At 39.1% G+C, this 20,716-nt stretch overlaps 1 protein-coding gene across 5 annotated transcripts in view; it reads left to right on the top strand.

The window, feature by feature from the left end:
- TLK2 (tousled like kinase 2) overlaps window positions 1-20,716 on the top strand; it is a 109,858-nt gene that overhangs the window by 26,221 nt on the left and 62,921 nt on the right. For 4 of the 5 annotated variants that reach the window (XM_060080664.1, XM_060080665.1, XM_060080667.1 and 1 more), the window contains exons 3-6: window positions 11,471-11,542; window positions 12,486-12,555; window positions 13,594-13,637; window positions 14,366-14,461. In XM_060080664.1, coding sequence (XP_059936647.1) covers window positions 11,471-11,542; window positions 12,486-12,555; window positions 13,594-13,637; window positions 14,366-14,461 — 282 coding nt within the window. The remainder of the gene's footprint in view (window positions 1-11,470; window positions 11,543-12,485; window positions 12,556-13,593; window positions 13,638-14,365; window positions 14,462-20,716) is intronic. The other variant, XM_060080666.1, reaches the window with a different exon arrangement.

The raw sequence follows: 20,716 nt of genomic DNA on the forward strand, positions 1-20,716 counted from the left end.
CATACATATTTACCCATAGAAAACATACAGTACTGATTTCTCTGTGACTTTTGCAAACATTATTGTTATTATTATTCAGAACTTATCATTATTGTTCTGAACTTACTTTTCACACAGCAGATGATTTTGAGATCTACCATAAAGAAGTTGTTAAATGTAGACCTAGCTTGGATCACTGTTTAAATAATCATCCTGTAAACACATTTGTAGAATGGTGTTTTGTCACTTACTTAAAGAAATATTAGATAAGGGATTAGAAAATTAGAAGGAGAAAACCGGTAGCCTGATCCTTTCTATAGATGATCAGGAAGCTCTGGAGGGCAGGATTATGTTTGATGCTCTTCTGTATCCACCACAGTAGCAGTACAGTCCCATGGTTGTAAGTCCTTCCTGTATTGAGCAAGAGTGCACTGATTTTTTTAAAAAAATTTATTTATTTTATTTATTTTATTTTTGGCTGTGTTGGGTCTTTGTTGCTGCGCGGGCTTTCTCTAGTTGCAGCAAGCGAGGGCTACTCTTCGTTGCGGTGCGCGGGCTTCTCATTGCAGTGGCTTCTTGTTGCGGAGCACGGGCTCTAGGTGTGCGGGCTTCAGTAATTGTGGCTCGCAGGCTCAGTAGTTGTGGCACATGGGCTTAGTTGCTCCATGGCATGTGGGATCTTCCCGGACCAGGGCTCGAACCCATGTCCCCTGCATTGGCAGGCAGATTCTTAACCACTGCTCCACCAGGGAAGCCCGAGTGCACTGATTTAAGTTTTATTGAGATGTAATTCACACAACATACAGTTTACTCAATTAAGGTATACAATTCAATGGCTCCAAGTGTATTTATAGAAATGTGAAACCATTACCACAATCAATTTTGGAACATTTTCCTCACCTCAAAAACCAAAACCAAAAAACCTTACCCCTTACCTTTCACCCTCAAAATCCCTCTCTCTCTCAGCTCTAGGCAACCATTAGTCTACTTTTTGTCTCGATAGATTTTGCCTGTTCTGAACATTTAATATAAATGGAATCATACAATATGTGGTCCTTTGTGATTGGCTTCTTTCACTTAGCATCATGTTTATAAGGTTTGTTCCTGTATCAGAACTTCATTTCTTTTTATTGCCAAATAATATTCCATTGTATGGATAGACCTCATTTTGTTTATTCATTCTTTCAGTTGATGGACGTTTGGGTTGTTTCCATTTTTTGGCTATTATGAATAATGTGCCATGAACATTCATGTACATGTTTTTGTGTGCACATATGTTTTCATTTCTCTTGGGTATATTCCTAGGAGTGGAATTGCTGGGTCTTATGGTTAAGAGATAGTCCATTAAAGGATGAACGTAATATAAAACTAAGGATCTGTCTTTTTTTTTAGTCATTAGTTTAACCCTTTGAGGGACTGCCAGACTGTTTCTCAAAGTGGTTGTGCCATTTACCTCTCCACCAGCAGTATATGAGGGTTAAACTTTCTCCGTATCCTTGCCAACGTCGTATTATCTGTCTTGTTGGTTATATGTGCCAGATCTTGAGTAAATACATAGACTTCCGTAGGCAGGTTTGTCCAGGAGAAAAAACAAAGAATTTCTTATTCTTATTGTTGGACTTGCTTGTCTGGAAATGGATGTTAATAAATTACATGGTTAGGATTTTGCCATTTATTTAGGACTGAAATACTACTAAAAATCATTAATATTAGTTAAGGATTTTCTTGACAGTATACTGTAATATTTTGTTTGCTTGCTAAAACACAAAGTCATTCATTTAAAATCACCCCACTGATTTGACTCTGCTATGGGGTGAAAAGGTGGTGCTAACTAATGACTAAAAATAGTACAGAGACCCCTAGTTTTAGCCCATTAGGTCTAGTCTTTAATGGAGTATCTTTTTTTTTTTTTTGCGGTACGCAGACCCCTCACTGTTGTGGCCTCTCCCGTTGCGGAGCACAGGCTCCGGACGCGCAGGCTCAGCGGCCATGGCTCACGGGCCCAGCTGCTCCGCGGCATGCAGGATCTTCCCGGACCGTGGCACAAACCCGTGTCCCCTGCATCGGCAGACAGACTCTCAACCACTGCACCACCAGGGAAGCCCTGGAGTATCTTTTTTTTTTTAATGGAGTATCTTTTAACTAGCTCAGGTAGTTTGACCCTGTTGTCAGCTGTGCTCCTTTATACTTAAGTTTAACTTTTGTCTGCTGTTATCAATCCCTTTTAAGATGCCAATTTAGTTCAAGGAGGAAATGAAGACTTTAGAAACTAAACAAATGTTGACATTTAAATTTTTACAAGAGTGAAAGATTAACCTTTGGCCCCCACTTCTACAAGGTTTTCTTAGTTCATATAGGCTTCATTCATGTGCTAAAGGCTGGTTGTCAACATTCGTATTTTAACCTCAGTTTTCATAAGTTTATAACTTGTCCACAAGGTTTTCTTTAGGCTTGTTACTGAAGTATTTTTAAGCCCCCCAAAAGTGCATTTAAGTATATTAAAAGTGTGTTTTATTTTGTTTTGGGGAGCCCTGCTTTTTTTTAAAACGAGAAACTTGACTCTTGTCTGTTTTTTAAATTGTCCATTTGGTGTTTTACTTAAAAAAAATCATTAGCAGGAGACAGGGTAATCAGCTTAAATGTTAGCTTAGAAAATAGGGCTTTTACTGAGGAGTCTTAACTTATTATACTTTGTTAAAAAAATTTTTTTTCTTTTATCTTTATTTAAAAAAATAAACTGTTGTGTCAAAGGCTGACTTTCAATAGATTGAAGATTAGGAATGAATCAATCTAGAGTTAGAAAATTAGAAAACAGAGGAAAATGGAGGAAGTAAATGGAATATAACAAAAGTGAGGACTTAGAGAAAAAACGAAATGGATGCTGTTAGTTATGTGATTAATATGAAAATCTCAGTGAATTAGATAATTTCACTCAAAGATAGTAGAAATTAATGTTGACAAAAATAAGGTGTAAAATCAGAATAGACTTCTATAACCAAGGAAAAATCAAGATTATAAAGTTATTTCCTCCTCCTCCTCTTCCTCCTACTCCTTTGAAGCAGTGCAGAAATATCCACTCCCTGGTTACTGGTGATCTCTCCTAACCTTTCAAGAAGTAGATAATTCTCATGTTAAATAATAACATAGGGGGCCTCCCTGGTGGCGCAAGTGGTTGAGAGTCCGCCTGCCGATGCAGGGGATACGGGTTCGTGCCCCGGTCTGGGAGGATCCCATATGCCGCAGAGCGGCTGGGCCCGTGAGCCATGGCCGCTGAGCCTGCGCGTCCGGAGCCTGCGCGTCCGGAGCCTGTGCTCCGCAACGGGGGAGGCCACAACAGTGAGAGGCCCGCATACCGCAAAAAAAAAAAAAAAAAAAAAAAAAAAAATAATAATAATAATAATAATAATAATAACATAGGAATAATAAACTCTGATAGCAAAACCTGACAGATATGAGGAAATAAAGTATAACCTAATTTCATTTATGAATATATAGATGTTTAAATTCAAGTAAAAATACTTGCGAATGGCTAATTATTTCGTTTCAGGGAGTTTATCCGAAGAATGTTGGACAAGTTCAATATTTTTAAAATGTATTAATAGGACTTCCCTGGCGGCGTAGTGGTTAAGAATCCGCCTGTCAATGCAGGGGACACGGGTTCAAGCCCTGGTCTGGGAGGATCCCACCTGCCGTGGAGCAGCTAAGCCCGTGTGCCACAACTACTTGAACCTGCGCTCTAGAGCCCGCGAGCCACAACTACTGAAGCCTGCGTACCTAGAGCCTGTGCTCCACAACAAGAGAAGCCACCACAACGGGAAGCCTATAGACCACAACAAAGAGTAGTCCCCGCTCGCCGCAACTAGAGAAAGCCCGCGCGCAGCAACAAAGACCCAATGCAGCCTAAATAGATAAATAAATTTATTTAAAAATATATATGTAACACTCACTTAAAAAATGTATTAATACATGTAGAGATGACTCTATATTAATATATCTAGAGTATGGTGCTACTGAATGCCTAGTAGCACGTATTTTGAAGCCAGGTAGCTTAGGTCTAGATCCTGGCTCTGCTTCTTGCCAGCTGTGTGACGTTGGGAAGTTCACTAAACTTCTCTTATAGTTTCCTCATCTAATAATGAGACTACTGATAGCTATCATATAAGGTTGTCATTAGTTTGCTAGGGCTGCCATAACATAGACCGGGCGGCTTAAACAACGGAAATTTATTTTCTCACAGTTCTGGAGGCTGGAAGTTCAAGATCAGGATGTCAGTAGGACTGATTGCTTTTGAGGCTTTCTCTCCTTGGCTTGCAGATGGCCACCTTCTTGCTGTGTCCTCATATGGTCTTTCCTCTTGTGTGTGTGCATGTCTGGTGCCTCTATGTCCTAATTTCCACTTTGTATAAGGACATCAGTCGTATTGTATTAGGGTCCACCTTAATGACACATTTTAGCTTAGTTACCTCTTCAAAGGCCCTGTCTCCAAATACATTCTGAGGTTTTGGGGTTAGGACTTCAACATATAAATTTGAGGAAGACACAGTTGAGCCCATTACAGGTTGTTAGGAGGATTAAATGTGCTAATATAGAATACCTGACTGTGTAGCAAGCACTACCTAAGTATTGTTTACCATTATCATTTCTTAACTATAGCAAGTAGTTATAGAATTCACATTAGTAATAAATAAATAGCAAAAAGTAAAATAAATAATATATTAAAAACTTTAAAATACTTCTAGATTCAAAGGAAGTTGCAAAAAAAAAATGTACAGGGAGGTTCCATGTACCCCTTCGCTCCCAATGTGAGCACTTCATGTAATTATAGTACAATATTAAAATCAGGAAATTGACATTGGTGAAATCCACAGAACTCATTCAGATTTCATGTATATGCACATCATTTGTGTGTGTGTGTGTACATGTACTTCTGTGAAATTTTATCACTTGTGTAGCTTATTGTATCCACCACCACGATCAAGATGCAGAACTGCTTCAACAAGACTCTCTCCTGCTACTCCTTTGACAATATTGATTCTTCCAATCTAAGAACATGCTATATCCTTTGTCTGTATGTCTATCTTCATGCCAGTGCCATACTGTTTTGATTACTGTAGCTTTGTAATAAGTGGAAGTGGGAGACCTCCAACTCTAACTTTTACAAGATTGTTTTGGCTCTTTGCAGTCTTATTACAGTTTTTAATGGTAAAGCACTAGAGGAGTCACCTTGAAAAAAGAAGAACAAAACAGTGTTCTTTATGGTGATTATTTATGTTTTATTCAAAGCAGTAAAATATGAAACAAATAAGAGATATAAATTATGGAAAGGAATGTATAAGCTTATTATTTATAAATGCTATGATTTATATCTAGACAACAAACTCAAGAGGAACAAACTGCGAGATGATTAGAAAGAATAACAGTTCAGTAAAGTGACTGGCTAAATGAAGTATATGAAAATTATATAATTCCTGAATGTCAGCAGTATCAGAAAAATAGGAAAAATTGAATCCCAGTTATTTTAACTTGGGAGATGAAGATGAAGATGTCACAGTGGTGAATGGGAGTTAAACTTTGGTAACCCATAAGCTTTTATGCCTTTGGGGTTAATTTCCCCCTCGGGGTAGTAATTGAGGCCAAAGGCTTGAACTGGAACTGTATAAGGCTGGGAATTGGGAAGGGGCAAACCTGTCTATGAATTAAGACTAGTAGGGCTTCCCTGGTGGCACAGTGGTTGAGAGTCCGCCTGCTGATGCAGGGGACACGGGTTCGTGCCCCGGTCCGGGAAGATCCCACATGCCGCGGAGCGGCTGGGCCCGTGAGCCATGGCCGCTGAGCCTGCACGTCCGGAGCCTGTGCTCTGCAACGGGAGAGGCCACAACAGTGAGAGGCCTGCGTACCAAAAAAAAAAAAGACTAGTAAAACTGCCCACCAGTCCAGGACATAGGATGGAAGTGAGCTGCCTAACTTTGGATTGTGGCTGTTAAAAGCCACAAGAAATGGAAACTCCAATTTTGTGTGGAAATCCTGGGCAGGAAAGCTAATGTATAAATATGTTTGGAACTGATGAATGTTGTAGGGCACTGGCAGAGGTGACCATTAAACTTCCCTTGGGACTGACTGCTCCTTAACCCCTGAAATGTGGAGAACTCCCCCAAAGCTGAATATGAACTCATACAAAACTTATAAAGCACCTTAGTAAAAAGATGCAACAAATAGGAAAATTTACAATTGAAGGACTGATAATAATAGATTGGAACTTAATTATCTAGTATAGTCCATATTCAGTTTCTGCCTTTGTCCCAATAATGTCCTTTATTGGTTTTGCTTTGTTTTGCTATCCAGAGTCAAATCAAGGATCATACATTGAACTTAGTCGTGCCTTTTTATCCTCATGTAATTTAGTTCAGTTTTTTTCTGCCTTTTTTGTTTTTTAATGATAGTGACATTTTTGAAAGATAACATTGTTTGCCTAAAAGCCTTTGGTTAGCTCCCTTACTAGACAGTAAGCTGTTTTAGAACAGGGAATGTATGTCATTTATCCCTGCTAATTAAATTTAATCTAATGATTTTATAATAATTTGGGATGCTGTGCATCAGAAAAGGATGGGGAAAGGTAGGATTAAGTGATTCTTAATCCTTTTTTTCTTTTCGACACACATACCCAAGGAACCACAAGGATCCTTGTGCGTCTTGCATTGATATTTCAAACACTACAATGTACACCACTGTTATGCACACTTTACAGTTTATGTCATTATCAGTAATTGCTAATAAAAAATAGGTTCTTCAGTTCTCTCTTGCCACAACTACTGGAGCCTGTGCTGCACAATGGGAGAAGCCACCGCGGTGAGGATCCCATGTACTGCAGCGGGGAGTAGCCACTGCTCGCCGCAAATAGAGAAAAACCCACACACAGCAGCAAAGACCCAACACAGCCAAAAATAAATGAAATAAAATAAATTTATTAAAAAAAAAAAAAAGGAAATGGCAAGTGTGATGAGTGAAGCCCCGCCATTTCCTTTTGAAAATGAGGGATAGGGCTTCCCTGGTGGCACAGTGGTTAAGAATCCGCCTGCCGATGCAGGGGACACGGGTTCAAGCCCTGGTCTGGGAAGATCCCACATGCCGTGGAGCAACTAAGTCCGTGCGCCACAACTGCTGAGCCTGCGCTCTAGAGTCCATGAGCCACAACTACTGAGCCTATGTGCCACAACTACTGAAGCCCACATACCTAGAGCCTGTGCTCCGCAACAAGAGAAGCCACTGCAATGAGAAGCCTGCACACCATAAAGTAGAGCCTCCCCTGCTCCCTGCAACTAGAGAAAGCCCCGCACAGCAACAAAGACCCAACGCAGCCAAAAATAAATAAATAAAATAAATTAATTTATAAAAAAAAAAGAAAATGAGGGATAGTTGGTGGGTAAAGTGGTTAGTTAAAATATAGTGTACGGTTTTATTACTATACGGGGGGTGGGACTACTTCATAATGGTTACAATAAAGATAATTCACAAATGGAATATTTTAAGAATTTAGGCATAGAAAGATTCAATTTAAATTATTCTAGAATTCTTATGTAAATAAAGCTCTTTTTTTCAATTAAAACATCATGGAACTCTTATTATATCTTTAAAGGAATAAGTCCTTTGTTGATTTATGTCACTGGGAATACATGATTTGATTTTATTTCTTATCCCTAGTTTCATTTTATTTTTTTTATTTGCAGTTTCACAAGTATCTATGAAGCTCTCTGGTATATTGTGTTGATTACAGTTTAAAAATACTGCTTTAAGGAAACAGTGAAAAGAAAACTTAATACACCCTTAAAGGAATGTAAATTATTTCTGACGCTAAGCCTAGTAACTGTTGTTTTTTTAACAGCCTTATTGAGATGTAATTCATATTCCATACAATTCACCCATTTAAATTACACAATTCATTGGTTTTTAGTATATTCACAGATACATACAACCATCAACACAGTTTTAGAATATTTTTATCACCTCAAAAAGAAACCCCATACCCTTTAGCTATTACCCCCATGTTCTCCAACTCCTCCCCTAAGCAACTACTGTTTACTTTCTGTTTGTCTTAGATTTCCCTATTCTGGATTTTCACATGAGTGGAGTCATTTGATATGTGGTCTGTTGTGACTGGCTTCTTTTACTCAGCAAAATGTTTCCAAGGTTTGTTTATCTTGTAGCATGTATCACTGCTTGATTCCTTTTTATGGTCAAGTAATATTCCATTGTATGAATATACCATATTTTGTGTATCCATTTATTAGTTGATGGATATCTGGATTGTTTCCACCTTTTGGCTTTTGTGAGTAATGCTGCTGTAAAGATTTGTGTCCAGGTTTGTGTGTGTACATGTTTTTATTTCTTTTCAGTATGTACCTAGGAGTAGCATTCCGGGTCATATGTAACTCTGTGTTTAATTGTTTGAGGAACTGCCTGACAGTTTTTGAAAGCACCTGCACTATTTTACATTCCTACCAGCAGTGTATGAGGTGTGAGGATTCCAGTTTCTCCACATTCTTGTCAGCACTTCGTGTTGTCTTTTTGAATCTAGCCATCCTAGTAGGTGTGAAGTGGTACCCCACTTTGGTTTTGATTTGTGTTTCCCCATTGACTAATGATGTTGAGCTTCTATTCATGTGCTTATTGGCCATTTGTATCTCATCTTTGGAGAAATGTCTGTTTAGACCTTTTGCCCATTTTAAATTGGGTTATCTGTTTATTTCTGAATTGTAAGAGTTCTTTATACAGCATACAAGTACCTTATCAGATGTGTGATTTGCAAATATCTTCTTTTGTGGGTTTTCTTTGTTGATAGTGTCTTTTCAACTGTAAACGTTTTTAATTTTGAAAAAGTCCAGTTTATCTTTTTTTTACTTTCGTTGTTGGCACTTTTAGTGTCATATCTTTAAGAATTCTTTGCCCAGTTTGAGGTCATGAGGATTTACCCCTATTTTTTTTTTTTTAAGGGAACTTTTTGGCTGCATTGGATCTTCGTTGTTGTGTGGGCTTTCTTTAGTTATGGTGAGCGGGGGCTACTCATTGCAGCGCATGGGCTTCTCATTGCAGTGGATTCTCTTGTTGCGGAGCACGGGCCCTAGGCGCGCGGGCTTCAGTAGTTGTGGCATGTGGACTCAGTAGTTGTGGCTCGCGGGCTCTAGAGCACAGGCTCAGTAGTTGTGGCGCTCAGACTTAGTTGCTCTGCGGCATGCGGGATCTTCCCGGACCAGGGCTCGAACCCGTGTCTCCTGCGTTGGCAGGTGGATTCTTAACCACTGCGCCACCAGGGGAGTCCCTTTTCCTCTACTTATTTAGTTACTGTTTCCTTTGGTTCCGTGAACATATTTAGGATGGCTATTTTGAAATATTTTTCTGTTAAATCCAGCATCTGGTCATTCTCACCGGCAGTTTCTTTTGCCTGCTTTTTTTTTCTTTTCCTGGTATATAGGTCGTACTTGTTTGTTTCTTTGCATGCCTCATGATTTTTTGTTGGAAATTGGTCATTTTAGATGATACATTGTAGCACCTCTGGGTACTGATTTCTCATCCTGTTCTTTGGGGCCTTGTTATTGTTATTTGCTTGTTTATTTGTTTAGTGACTGGCTGGATTATTTTAGTGAAGTCTGTTCTACCACCCATCCCCCCAGAGCTAAGCCTCATGGTATTCCTCAGGGAGGCATGGCTTTAGGTAAGCCTGCAGGTACCCTGTGGTGACTGGTACTCAGTAGGACTCTCTTTTCCTGACCAACCCAGCTGTTAAACTACACTAGTTGTCCAGATTGCTCTCTTGTTTTCAACAGTGCCCTGAGGCATACATTCCTCTACAAACTAATCCAATCAAATTGGGGCTCCTTGGAAGGAAAAGTTTCTGAGGTCAATGTTTGCTATTTGTTCTGACCCCAGGAGGTCTCCTCCCTGGTGTCTTATTCCTTGATTCTCTCCTGCAAACTAGCTGACCTACAGTCTAGACTGTATCTTCATTACACGAATCTCTTTCCGCTTGCCTTTTACCAAACCTCCCTTAGATTTAAACTTGTCCACACTCTGTTGGGAATGAAGTCAAGTCCTTTGGGAAAAGATTTGGTACTACATGTTCCAGCTTTTTCCCCCTGGCAAAATATCTAAGCCAGGGTTCTGGAGCTGGGGGGTGGGGACAGTGAGTAATACTTTTCTGTGAGTGACATTCAGGCTGTAGGAACTGAGTGCCAGGAGGTAGAATGTGGAGATGGGGCACCACGGCAGCTTGTCTCTCCTGGTGTTGAACCACTGTCTCATGAGCTGAGCGAGGGGGCTGTTGGGGTCCCAGTATTCTCAGTTGACCATGCCTAAGGCAGAGCCTCTGTTCCACAAGTCGGTGTTGGGCAGAAGGGAGCCTCCTGTCTTTGATGTACTTGCCTGGGACTTAGCCTCAGTAATGGAGGCTGGGGATGGGTTGAGAAGGCCGAAGTCCTGCTCCTCCCAGGAAGAAAGCCCTTGGACTGAGAGCTGGGCGAAGAGGGGACCTTGTGCTCTTGGCTGCAGCAGTCTGGAGCCTTGCTGAGATGGGGGGAGCGGGGGTGGGGTGGGGAGAGTGGTCTTGGTTCTAATACCACAGATTTTCACCTTTCAGGCTGAATTTTCATAGATTTTATTGAATGGTTGTCTCTTCATTTGCTGTTTGCCCTTAGGGACCATTGTCAGAGGCTTTGAATGGTGGTTTTTAAAAATAATTTGCATCAGTTTCCCTGAGGAGTGAGCTAGCAGAGATCCTCACGCCATCAGGCTAGAAGTCAATCTCCTGTAACTGTTTTTTGAGCTAGCAGTCATGCCTCTTTTAAAGCATGATTTGGGGGCTTCCCTGGTGGCGCGGTGGTTGAGAGTCCGCCTGCCGATGCAGGGGACACGGGTTCGTGCCCCGGTGTGGGAAGATCCCACATGCCGCGGAGCAGCTAGGCCTGTGAGCCATGGCTTCTGAGCCTGCGCGTCCGGAGCCTGTGCTCCGCAAAGGGAGAGGCCACAGCAGTGAGAGGCCCGTGTACAGAAAAAAAAATAATAATAAAGCATGATTTGGAAAAGTGTTTCCTTCATTATGGTCTCTGACTGCCTCCTCATGAGGAACCCTTGACATACCCCTTAACACCTCAACTTTCAGATATTGCCTGTGTGATACAAGAGGCCAAGAGAATTGATTTTCCCCTGCTTATTTTCCTTAAAGAATGAACTTGCTACATGTGAAAGTACTCTAGAAGGGAAAATTTGCACGAGTTAAGAGTTTATAAAGGAAATGAAAATAATATTAGCTAGAGAATTTTAACATGAGGGCCCTGTACTATATGGTTGATTGAGTTCTTTTCAAGTTGGCTCAGAGGTGTTGCAGTTAACTCTTGGCTTCTTTGACCTGACTTAGATATCAAAATCAAATGGCTTCTCCTTCATTTTTGCTGTCATCCTTAAATTAGTTTCTTTTGATTCCTTTTTTTTTTTTTCTTTTCAGGGGCCACTCAATAGTGAGTCTTCCAACCAGAGCTTGTGCAGCGTGGGGTCGTTGAGTGATAAAGAAGTAGAGGTAAGAAGCCACATCCATTGCAAGACTTCTCATATTCCCACACTTTTGGTCTGGGTTAAACCATAGCACTGCAAACTCTGGGGTCCTGTTAGGGTCTGTGTGAATGACTCCCCTTTGAGTTGTTTGCTTGTTGTACAGTTGTGATGTGGCCTTGATGGGTTTTTATTATGATAATAATAACCATCAATAAAGGGTAGAGGTTTGCAGTTGTAGCTGAATTAGCCTAGGCGCCATTGAATTTTAGCATTTTTCGGTACTTCAACAGAGTGGGTTAGTGTGGCCCGACAGACTTTAGTAAGAAAATTTGAAGTTTTTTTTTTTTAAGGCATACAACCTAGCTGCATAGATAGGTAACCGCTTACTTTGCACTTAGATAAAACTTTCAATAAATTAGTCAGTTGATTATGCATATCTTTCCTGTTTGGAAAAAAGGATTAGATTTAAGCTCTTTTAAAGTAGAAATATTGTGGGAATTCCCTGCTGGTCCAGTGGTTAGGACTCGGCGCTTTCAGTGCCAGGCCCGGGTTCAATCCCTGGTTGGGGAAGTAAGATTCTGCAAGCCGAGTGGCATGGCCAAAACAAAACAAAAAAAAAGTAGAAATATTGTAACAGCTGCTATCTGAGAGCCTACTATATGCTAGATGCTTGTACTACATTTGTGCTTTGTAAAATAGCTCATGTAATCTTTGCAGCAACCCTGATTTACAGATAAGTAAATTGAAGCTCTGATATTTTGAGCAGTTTGCCAAAAATTGTATAGGTGGCTTGGTTCCAGATCCTGTACTCTTTCCATGACCCTGCTCTAAGAGTAGGACACTCATTTAGGACTTGTCTGAGCAAGTTAAATACCCTTATAAATTTGATATTTTGTACATACTCTCTAATTTTCATAATGTGAAAATGTTAACAAAATGCTAATTGTGATGTATATGATATTTAACAGACTCCTGAGAAAAAACAGAATGACCAGCGAAACCGGAAAAGAAAAGCTGAACCATATGAAACTAGCCAAGGTAGTAATAATTTCACACCAGTAAAAATACTAGATTCTTATGTACTTAGATAGAAAATTTCCAGCTCACACTAAGTAATTAGTTTGTGCACAGGGATTCCTAACAGTGGAGATTTTTATTCCTTAAGGGAATATCAGGCTGTTTATTATAGACTTGCCATTTGATACACACTTGATGAAACAGTGTCAGTTCTTTGGGGACTCTGGTTTTCCCTGTTGTAAGTTAATGATCTTCTCGCCATGGGTTTGTCTTCAGAGTAAGCATTTATTGTACAGAAAAGAGATTACATTGGAGTTTTAACTATGTCTTGCACTAGATCAGTGATTTGTTAATAATAGGCGAGCAGAAATGGTTTCAGTCACAAGGCTGTCCTTTTACCTACCCTTCTTCCATGTCAGTTATTCAGTTGTACATCTGTGCCCAGTGGAATAAATCTGTAAATGTGATGGTAATAATGCCAAATTTCTGTAAATAATTAAAGAAAGAATAAATGAAATGGTAGGACTTCCAAGAAATGGACACCCTAGTCTTTTTTTTTTTCCATATTCTTTTAATCTGCAAATCAATTTTTACTTTTTTGGGAGAAAATTTTCCCGAAGTGACAAGGTCACATAAAGTTTTTTGTGAAATAGAATAAACCCTTTTGTTCTGATGAATTTGTTTTGAATTTTTTATCCTCTTAGTTGGGGGTGTAGTTTATAGTTTAGTTTTATTTTGATGCACAGTTGTGGCATGAGTTTTGTTAGTGTACTTGTAAAAGAAAGATTAGTGAATCTTAAAGGAAAGTGAGCTGTGAAAAAGTCTTTCTTTCACTGCTTATTTCGGTCTTTAATTTCGTGGAGGAAACTGTCTTCTATTTTATGGAGGAAACTGTCTTCTGTTCTTATGATACAGGTATTTTGGCTCATTTGTTAAAAGTAAGCTTGACATTTGAATTGATAACAACATAGGCGGTTATTGAATACATAGTACACTTTAGCGAATGATGGTTTACTTGTGTTACTGGAAAAACTATACTTACTTTGGTTTTATTTTCAGGGAAAGGCACTCCTAGGGGACATAAAATTAGTGATTACTTTGAGGTAAGTTAAATTTTTGGAAAAAGAAATCTATAGTGATTTTTTTTAAAAACCTAAATCCTTTTCTTCATTTAAGGCTTTAGAGAGGAATATATTGCCTTTACTGTGCTCTCCTCCCCTTCCTCCCCATCTTCATCAACCCTATGCTGCCCTGTCTCTATAAGAGGAAACGGCTGCTGATTTCCTAAATTTAAATTTGTTTATGATGTGTCTTTTCTGTGATGATATAAAAATTCACAAATGAGGTGATTTTTCTCTTGGCCAGACTAGGTTTCGTGTCTTACAAAGATTGAAGTGAAATGACTTGGACTCTTGTTTTGTCCTCTTCCCTTTAGTCCACTGGAACCTGTAGTAAGCTCACTGACCCATCCTTAGTGGTTACTGAAGAAGACACTAACATCCACTGTACCACTGTATTCCTGCTTCGTGTATTTTGAGACAAGAAGGGAAAACATTCTTCTCTTATGTCCTTTCAAAACCATGTGTACCTTCAGCTTTCTAGCCGTGTTTTCTTTATATCTTGGTACATTTCTGCTGGAGCTCCTCCTTAAAATCTCGTTGAAAAGATAGCAGAATTTGACTTATATGGCATTTTCTCTCTAGAATAAGATATATTGACTTAAAGGGGCCGTATATAATTAAGACCTGTTTGTGTATTAATCTTTTACTCTCCTTATCTGAAGCCTAGTACTGTTGTGAATTATTCATATCCATTTTTCCCTGTTGGCCAGTTTGCTGGGGGAAGCGGGCCAGGAACCAGCCCTGGCAGAAGTGTTCTACCAGTTGCACGATCCTCACCGCAACATTCCTTATCCAATCCCTTACCGGTAAGCATTCACCTGGAGAAATTTGACACCTGTTGTAGGAGACAAGAAGCCCAGGAACACTCGAGCAAAAGTTTCTCTTCCTTTAATTACCCAAGGGGAATGAGGCATTAAGGAGAAACGTTCATAGCATTACCTATGAATCACTTAACTTAGATTCAAATCTGTATCAGTAAATTTACATTTTACAAGAGCTGACCCTTTTCTCCCAGTATAATAAATTACTTCTAGGCCTGCAACTCATTGTTCTGTCAAGGAAATGATTTCCAATCCAAACATTAGATTTTTATCCTTGCCAGACTTAAATGTTCCTATAACTAAATTCCTTAAAAAAAATTTGGTCAGTTCCTGGCATTTGAATTATTTTTAAGGCTTACTCGGTGATGTAGTAGAGAAGCTAAAGCTACACAAATTTGGGATAGGTTTGTTTTCTGCCTATAAGTGAGATCTGAAACTCTTAAAAACATTATAGCCAAGTTAGTGGTTCTCAACCGGAGGTAGTTTGTCCCCTGAGGGGACATTTGGCAGTGTTGGAGTAATTATTGGTCAGAAATAGAGGGTGAGTGGAAGGATGCCATAGGCATTTACCGGGCAGAGGCCAGGGATGCTGTTAAACATCTTACAGTGCACAGGACAGGTGCCACAACAAAGAATGATCCAGTCCAAAATGACACTAGTGCCAAGGTTGAGAATTCCTGAGCTAGCTAATGTGGGGTTTTGTGTTAATTTGCTCAAGTGCCTTTGGATAATTTGTTGATACCGGTAAGAACTCTGTACTTAAGAGTGTATTATATCTGCTCATGCCTCAGGTATTGCTGTGGGATCCAAGGGAAAAGGGAGATCAGGAGTTTTCATCCTAGGTCTCTGTTTAGGAAAGTTGCTTTTCTCTGCCTTAGCAGAGTTGATTAATACTACTTTTTTCCTAAATGATGTAGTCTTCTGTATTGTTAAAGTATTTTAAAATATCCTTCCCCTCTTCTCTTTCATGAAAACGTGCATTCATTAGGGTGATTATGATTATTAAAGCACTTAGGAAAATGTATTCAACTTGAAATTTTTGCTATTATTTGTCATCCTTGTCATATTTAAAAATTTTAGGAATGTTTGATGTGTAGATCTGTTTGGTTAGGTTGAGGTTTGTTAGATAACTTTCGAGGAGGCCTATATCTATATTTTTATTAAGTTTTAAACCAGTTAAAGTTTTAAAATGTTAAATGAGATTGCAGAATTATCTATTTGGGATGAATATGATTTGTAGAATTTTGTTGTCTATTACTCTTCTCTTCCTGAAAAAGATTTTTTTTTCATTTGGTTTTTAGTAGTGTGACCACCCATCTATCATGTGTCCATTTAAGTCAGGTCTTACCTGAAAACAAAAGAGACGATTCAATGATCTGTAGACATTTCTGCCACCTCTATGAATGGTGGTGGGGCCTCATCATTATTATGCAAATCTAAGTATATCTTGGGTGTTAAAATAGGAACCAAGCCTTAATTTCCTTTTTCCATTGCACTGAGAAGCTCTTTATCCTTCTAACTTAGATTCTGTGTTTCATTGTTATAATTACTGATTTGTGTATACCCTTCAGTTCCCTTTCCCCACTCTCTCTCCATCACATCTGCCTGAAAAAACTCATCCCTGGTTATCTAATTTGCCACCTTTTCCTTGTATAAGCAGCTCAGCATGGTTAGAGGAAAGCACATATACCCATGCTGACGGATCTCACTTTAAGTTCATGACCACCAACCTCATGAACCCCCTAGTTGCTGCCAGTCCTATTATATTTCCATAGTTAGTTCCCTTTCCTAGATGAATATTTCATATTTTTGTCATTTCCTGCAAGCCTCCAGCAACACTTCCTCCTCCTCTACTATTTCAACTGATGGCTTTACTTTTTTATTTTCCTGAGAAAGTAGAAACAATCAGAAGAGAACTTTCACATGCACCTGTGCCAAATCTACCAAGTTACTTGTATCATTATCCATATCTGCATTTTAGGATGAAAGAACTTGCCAGCCCTTTACTTGGGCACTGGTTTCCCTGAAAATTACGTATACAACTCTACTTGACATTTCCACTTACATAACTAAATGGACAGCTTAAAAACATCCACAGAGGAACTCTTGCTCACTAGCAAAACAACAACAAACTGCTCTTCCTGCAGTCTACCCTGTCCTGGTAAATGACAGTTTACTCTGTCCAGTTTTTCAGATCATAACTTCATGCCCCGTATCTAACCTGTCAATAAATCCTGTTTTCTTTTAAAAAAAAATACCCAAATCCCAACCTCTTTTCTATTCTTTTGGTTCTCTGCATTAAATCTCCAAAGTGGTCTCCCTGTTTCTGCCTGTGTCTCACCTATTTTCAGTATAATAGCCAGAATGATTCTGTGAAAAAATTAAGACAGATCCTGCTCAAAACTGTCCAGGGACTAGTCCAGACTGTTCTGGGCTTACATGGCCTAGAAGCTCCTACATGATCTTTGCTCCCCCCATCCGCCTGACTCCATCTGCTCCCCGCTCACCCTCATACCACTCCAGCCATGCTGGCCTCCTTGAAGTCCCTTGAACATTGTGAAGCACTCTTTTGCTTCACGGCCTTTGTACCTGCTATTCCCTCTTCCAGGAATAGCATGATTAGCAATCTCTTCATCAGGCTGTTGCTCAAAAATGACCTTATCAGAGAGGTCTCTCCTGGCCAACTTCTTTAAATATCAGTCCCTCTCACCTTGTAACTCTGTCCCTAATCCTGCTTTAATTCTGTTATTACTACCTGACATATGTATTTAAATTTTGATATATATGTAAATTTTTTCATTGATTCATATTTATACATATAGAAGTGTATACATGTAAGTCTACAGCTTAATGAAGTTTCACAAACTGTGTACCAGTACAAGAAACAAAATGCCAGGCCCTCCAGAAACCCCCTTATGCTCCCTTCCAGTCATTAGCCCCCTCCCTGCCACTGGGGATAGCCACTATCCTGACTTCTCACAGTACAGGTGGGTTTTTTTGTTTTTGTACTTTGTATAAAAGGAATCATACAGTATATACTCTTGTGTCTGGCTTCTTTCGTTCAACATTACTTTTGTGAGATTCATCCATACTGTGTGTTGTTGTAGATCATTCATTGTCGTTGTGTGGTATAGTTTTAATATTTTTATTTAATAGTTTACATATCTTAATTTTTAACTATACAATTAGTCTATTGCCCAGCTTCTCCCACCAGAATGTTAATCCTAAGAGAGCAGGAATTTTGTTTTATTTACTGCTGTTTCCATCTCTTACAATGTTTATTACATAAAGATGCAATCATTTTAACTATTCCCCCCCCGCCACCCTTCACATGGAATAGATATCTTGTTCAATTTTTAGTTTCTTAACACCCAAAACAGTGTTGGGTACACAGTGGGGGCTCAAGACTATTTGTCAAAAGGGAAGAATGGATAAAGAATTACTTTAGCATTTTTCCCCCAAGTGATTCTTTTATATTTTTTATTAAATACAAGAAAGTACATAAACCATGAGCCTTTTAATGCAAGCGTTGGTAAACTACAGCCCACACTTAGCAAGCTAAGAATGATTTTTAGATTTTTTGAGCTGTATAGACAAAGAAGAATATATATCACAGAGATGATATGTTACCTGAAAAGCCTAACATATTTCTGTCTGACCCTTCACAAAAAATGTTTCCAGGAAATCATTATGAGGTTAACTCCATGTAATCATCACTTAGGTCAGAAAGTAAAATATTTCCAGCACCCTGGAAACCTTCCCTGGTCACAACCCCCTCCCAATACCCTAGAAACAACCACTGTTCTAATTTTTGTGATTATCATTTGCTTTTCCTTATAGTGTGACCACATATGCATACCTAAACACAATAGTTTAGTTTTGTCATTACCATAATTTTGTTAAACATGGCATTTAATCACAGTGTTTAGATCTTCTGTATTCTGACTTTTGGCTGTTTGTTCTGTCAGTTACTAAGAGAGGTATATTTATGACTCTCATGATTGTGGGAGTAGTTTGTTTCCTCCTGTATATATATTTTTGCTTTATGTATTACTAAGTGATTCTCTTCATTTCTTCTGATATTTTTTGCTCTAAATGCAGTATATCTGATATTTAGTATATCCAAACCACTGTATGGTGTAAATACTTCCATTTTTATACTATCAACTTTTCATTATTTTGTTTTCAGCGTATCTGACAAATATCATATAGTTGAAATTTTTTTCTTTATTCAGTCTAAAATCTTTTTTAGGGAATTCCCTGGCGGTCCAGTGGTTAGGACTTGGCACTTTTACTGCTGGGGCCCAGGTTCGAGTGCTGGTTGGGGAACTAAGATACTGCAAGCTGCGCAGCACGGCCAAAAAAAAAAAATCTTTTTTAAGCTTCAGTATTTATCCTATTTACATTTAATAAACTTATCATTATATTGTTTTTTTTAAAAAAATTATTTATTTATTTATTTATTTATTCATAGCTGTGTTGGGTCTTCGTTTCTGTGTGAGGGCTTTCTCTAGTTGTGGCAAGCGGGGGCCATTCTTCATTGCGGCGTGTGGGCCTCTCACTATCGCGGCCTCTCTTGTTGCGGAGCACAGGCTCCAGACGCGCAGGCTCAGTAGTTGTGCCTCACGGGCCCAGTTGCTCCGTGGCATGTGGGATCTTCCCAGACCAGGGCTCGAACCTGTGTCCCCTGCATTGGCAGGCAGATTCTCAACCACTGCACCACCAGGGAAGCCCCTATATTGGTTTTAAATATACCAGCTTTTAATGTATTTTCTGTTTATCTTGTCTGTTCTATGTTACTTTTTCTTTCATTCCTTGTTTTCATTTGGATTAAAAAAAATTATTTCATATTTTTCTCCTCCACTAGTATGTAGGTCCTATTTGTTGTTTCTCTTAGAAGTTACCACAGGTATCTTTAATATGCCAAAGTTTGATGTTAATAGTATTTTTGCCCTCCTCCCAAATATATGATAACCTTGATTCCATTTATGTGCTACTGCTTTGGTGGTGGTGGTGTAGGTTTATATTTTGCCAATTTGTTTTTAGTCTCATAAAACATCATTATTACACTGTCAGTGTTCATTTAGATTTATCTATATACTTACCTCTTTGCACTTCTTCCCGTTTTACATATTACACCTTCCACTCTAGGTTCACTTCCTTCTGCCTTCAGTGGTCCTTTAGTATTTTAGTACAGTGTTTATCTGCTGGGGGTTAACTCTCTAGGTTTTTGTTTGCTGAAATAACTTTATTTTGCCCTTATTCTTGAAAGATGTTTATGCTCTGTATATTTCTAGATGGGCATTTTTCATCTTTTCACACAATTGAGTATATCATTACCATCTTCTGGTTCCCATTGTTACTACTGAGAAAACAGTTTTCATTTACTTGTTATTTCTTTGAAAGTATCTGCTCTGCTTCCCCCCATCCCCAGCTGCTTTTAACACTTTTATATGTGGTGTTCTGCAGTTTTACTATGACACATCCTTTTATTTTCTCGTAATTTGTTGGGCTTCTGGTATTTGTGGGTTGGTGTCTTGTACCATTTCTGAATAATTATTTGCCATTGTCTTCAGATATTATCTTGGCCCGGTTCCTTTTTCCTCCACCTATAAAATACCAGTTAACCGTATGTTAGACTGTCTCACTTTATCACCATGCCCCTTAACTTCTTTTTCTTTTGGTCTCTGTATGCTCCATTCTGGATAGTTCTTGCCTTTCAGTTCCCAAATTCTCTGTTTTGGTGTATCTAATTTGCCCTATTGAATTCTTAGTTTTTGTTATTTTATGTTCCCTGCAGATATATTCAAACTTGTCTTTTAATTTTTTTAATCTAGTAGACATAGTTGTTTTATAACCTGTCTGTTAATTCTTGTATTTGAAGGGTTTTTTTGTTGTTGCTGTTGTTTTTTTTTTTTTTTTGAGGTGCGCGGGCCTCTCACTGCTGTGGCCTCTCCCGTTGTGGAGCACAGGCTCCGGACGCTCAGGCCCAGCAGCTGTGGTTCACGGGCCCAGCCGCTCCGCGGCATGTGAGATCTTCCCAGACCGGGGCACAAACCCGTGTCCCCTGCATCGGCAGGCGGACTCTCAACCACTGCGCCACCAGGGAAGCCCTGCAGTTTTTTTTGAACCTGTTTCTGCTGTCTCCTCTTTTTCCTAGTTGTTGCTTAGGGCTTTATTTCTTTACTTTTTTTTTTTTTTTTTTTTTTTTGCGGTACGTGGGCCTCTCACTGTTGTGGC

The sequence above is a fragment of the Mesoplodon densirostris genome, chromosome 18, assembly GCF_025265405.1.
Source record: "Mesoplodon densirostris isolate mMesDen1 chromosome 18, mMesDen1 primary haplotype, whole genome shotgun sequence".
In the NCBI taxonomy this organism is placed as follows: Eukaryota; Metazoa; Chordata; class Mammalia; order Artiodactyla; family Ziphiidae; genus Mesoplodon; species Mesoplodon densirostris.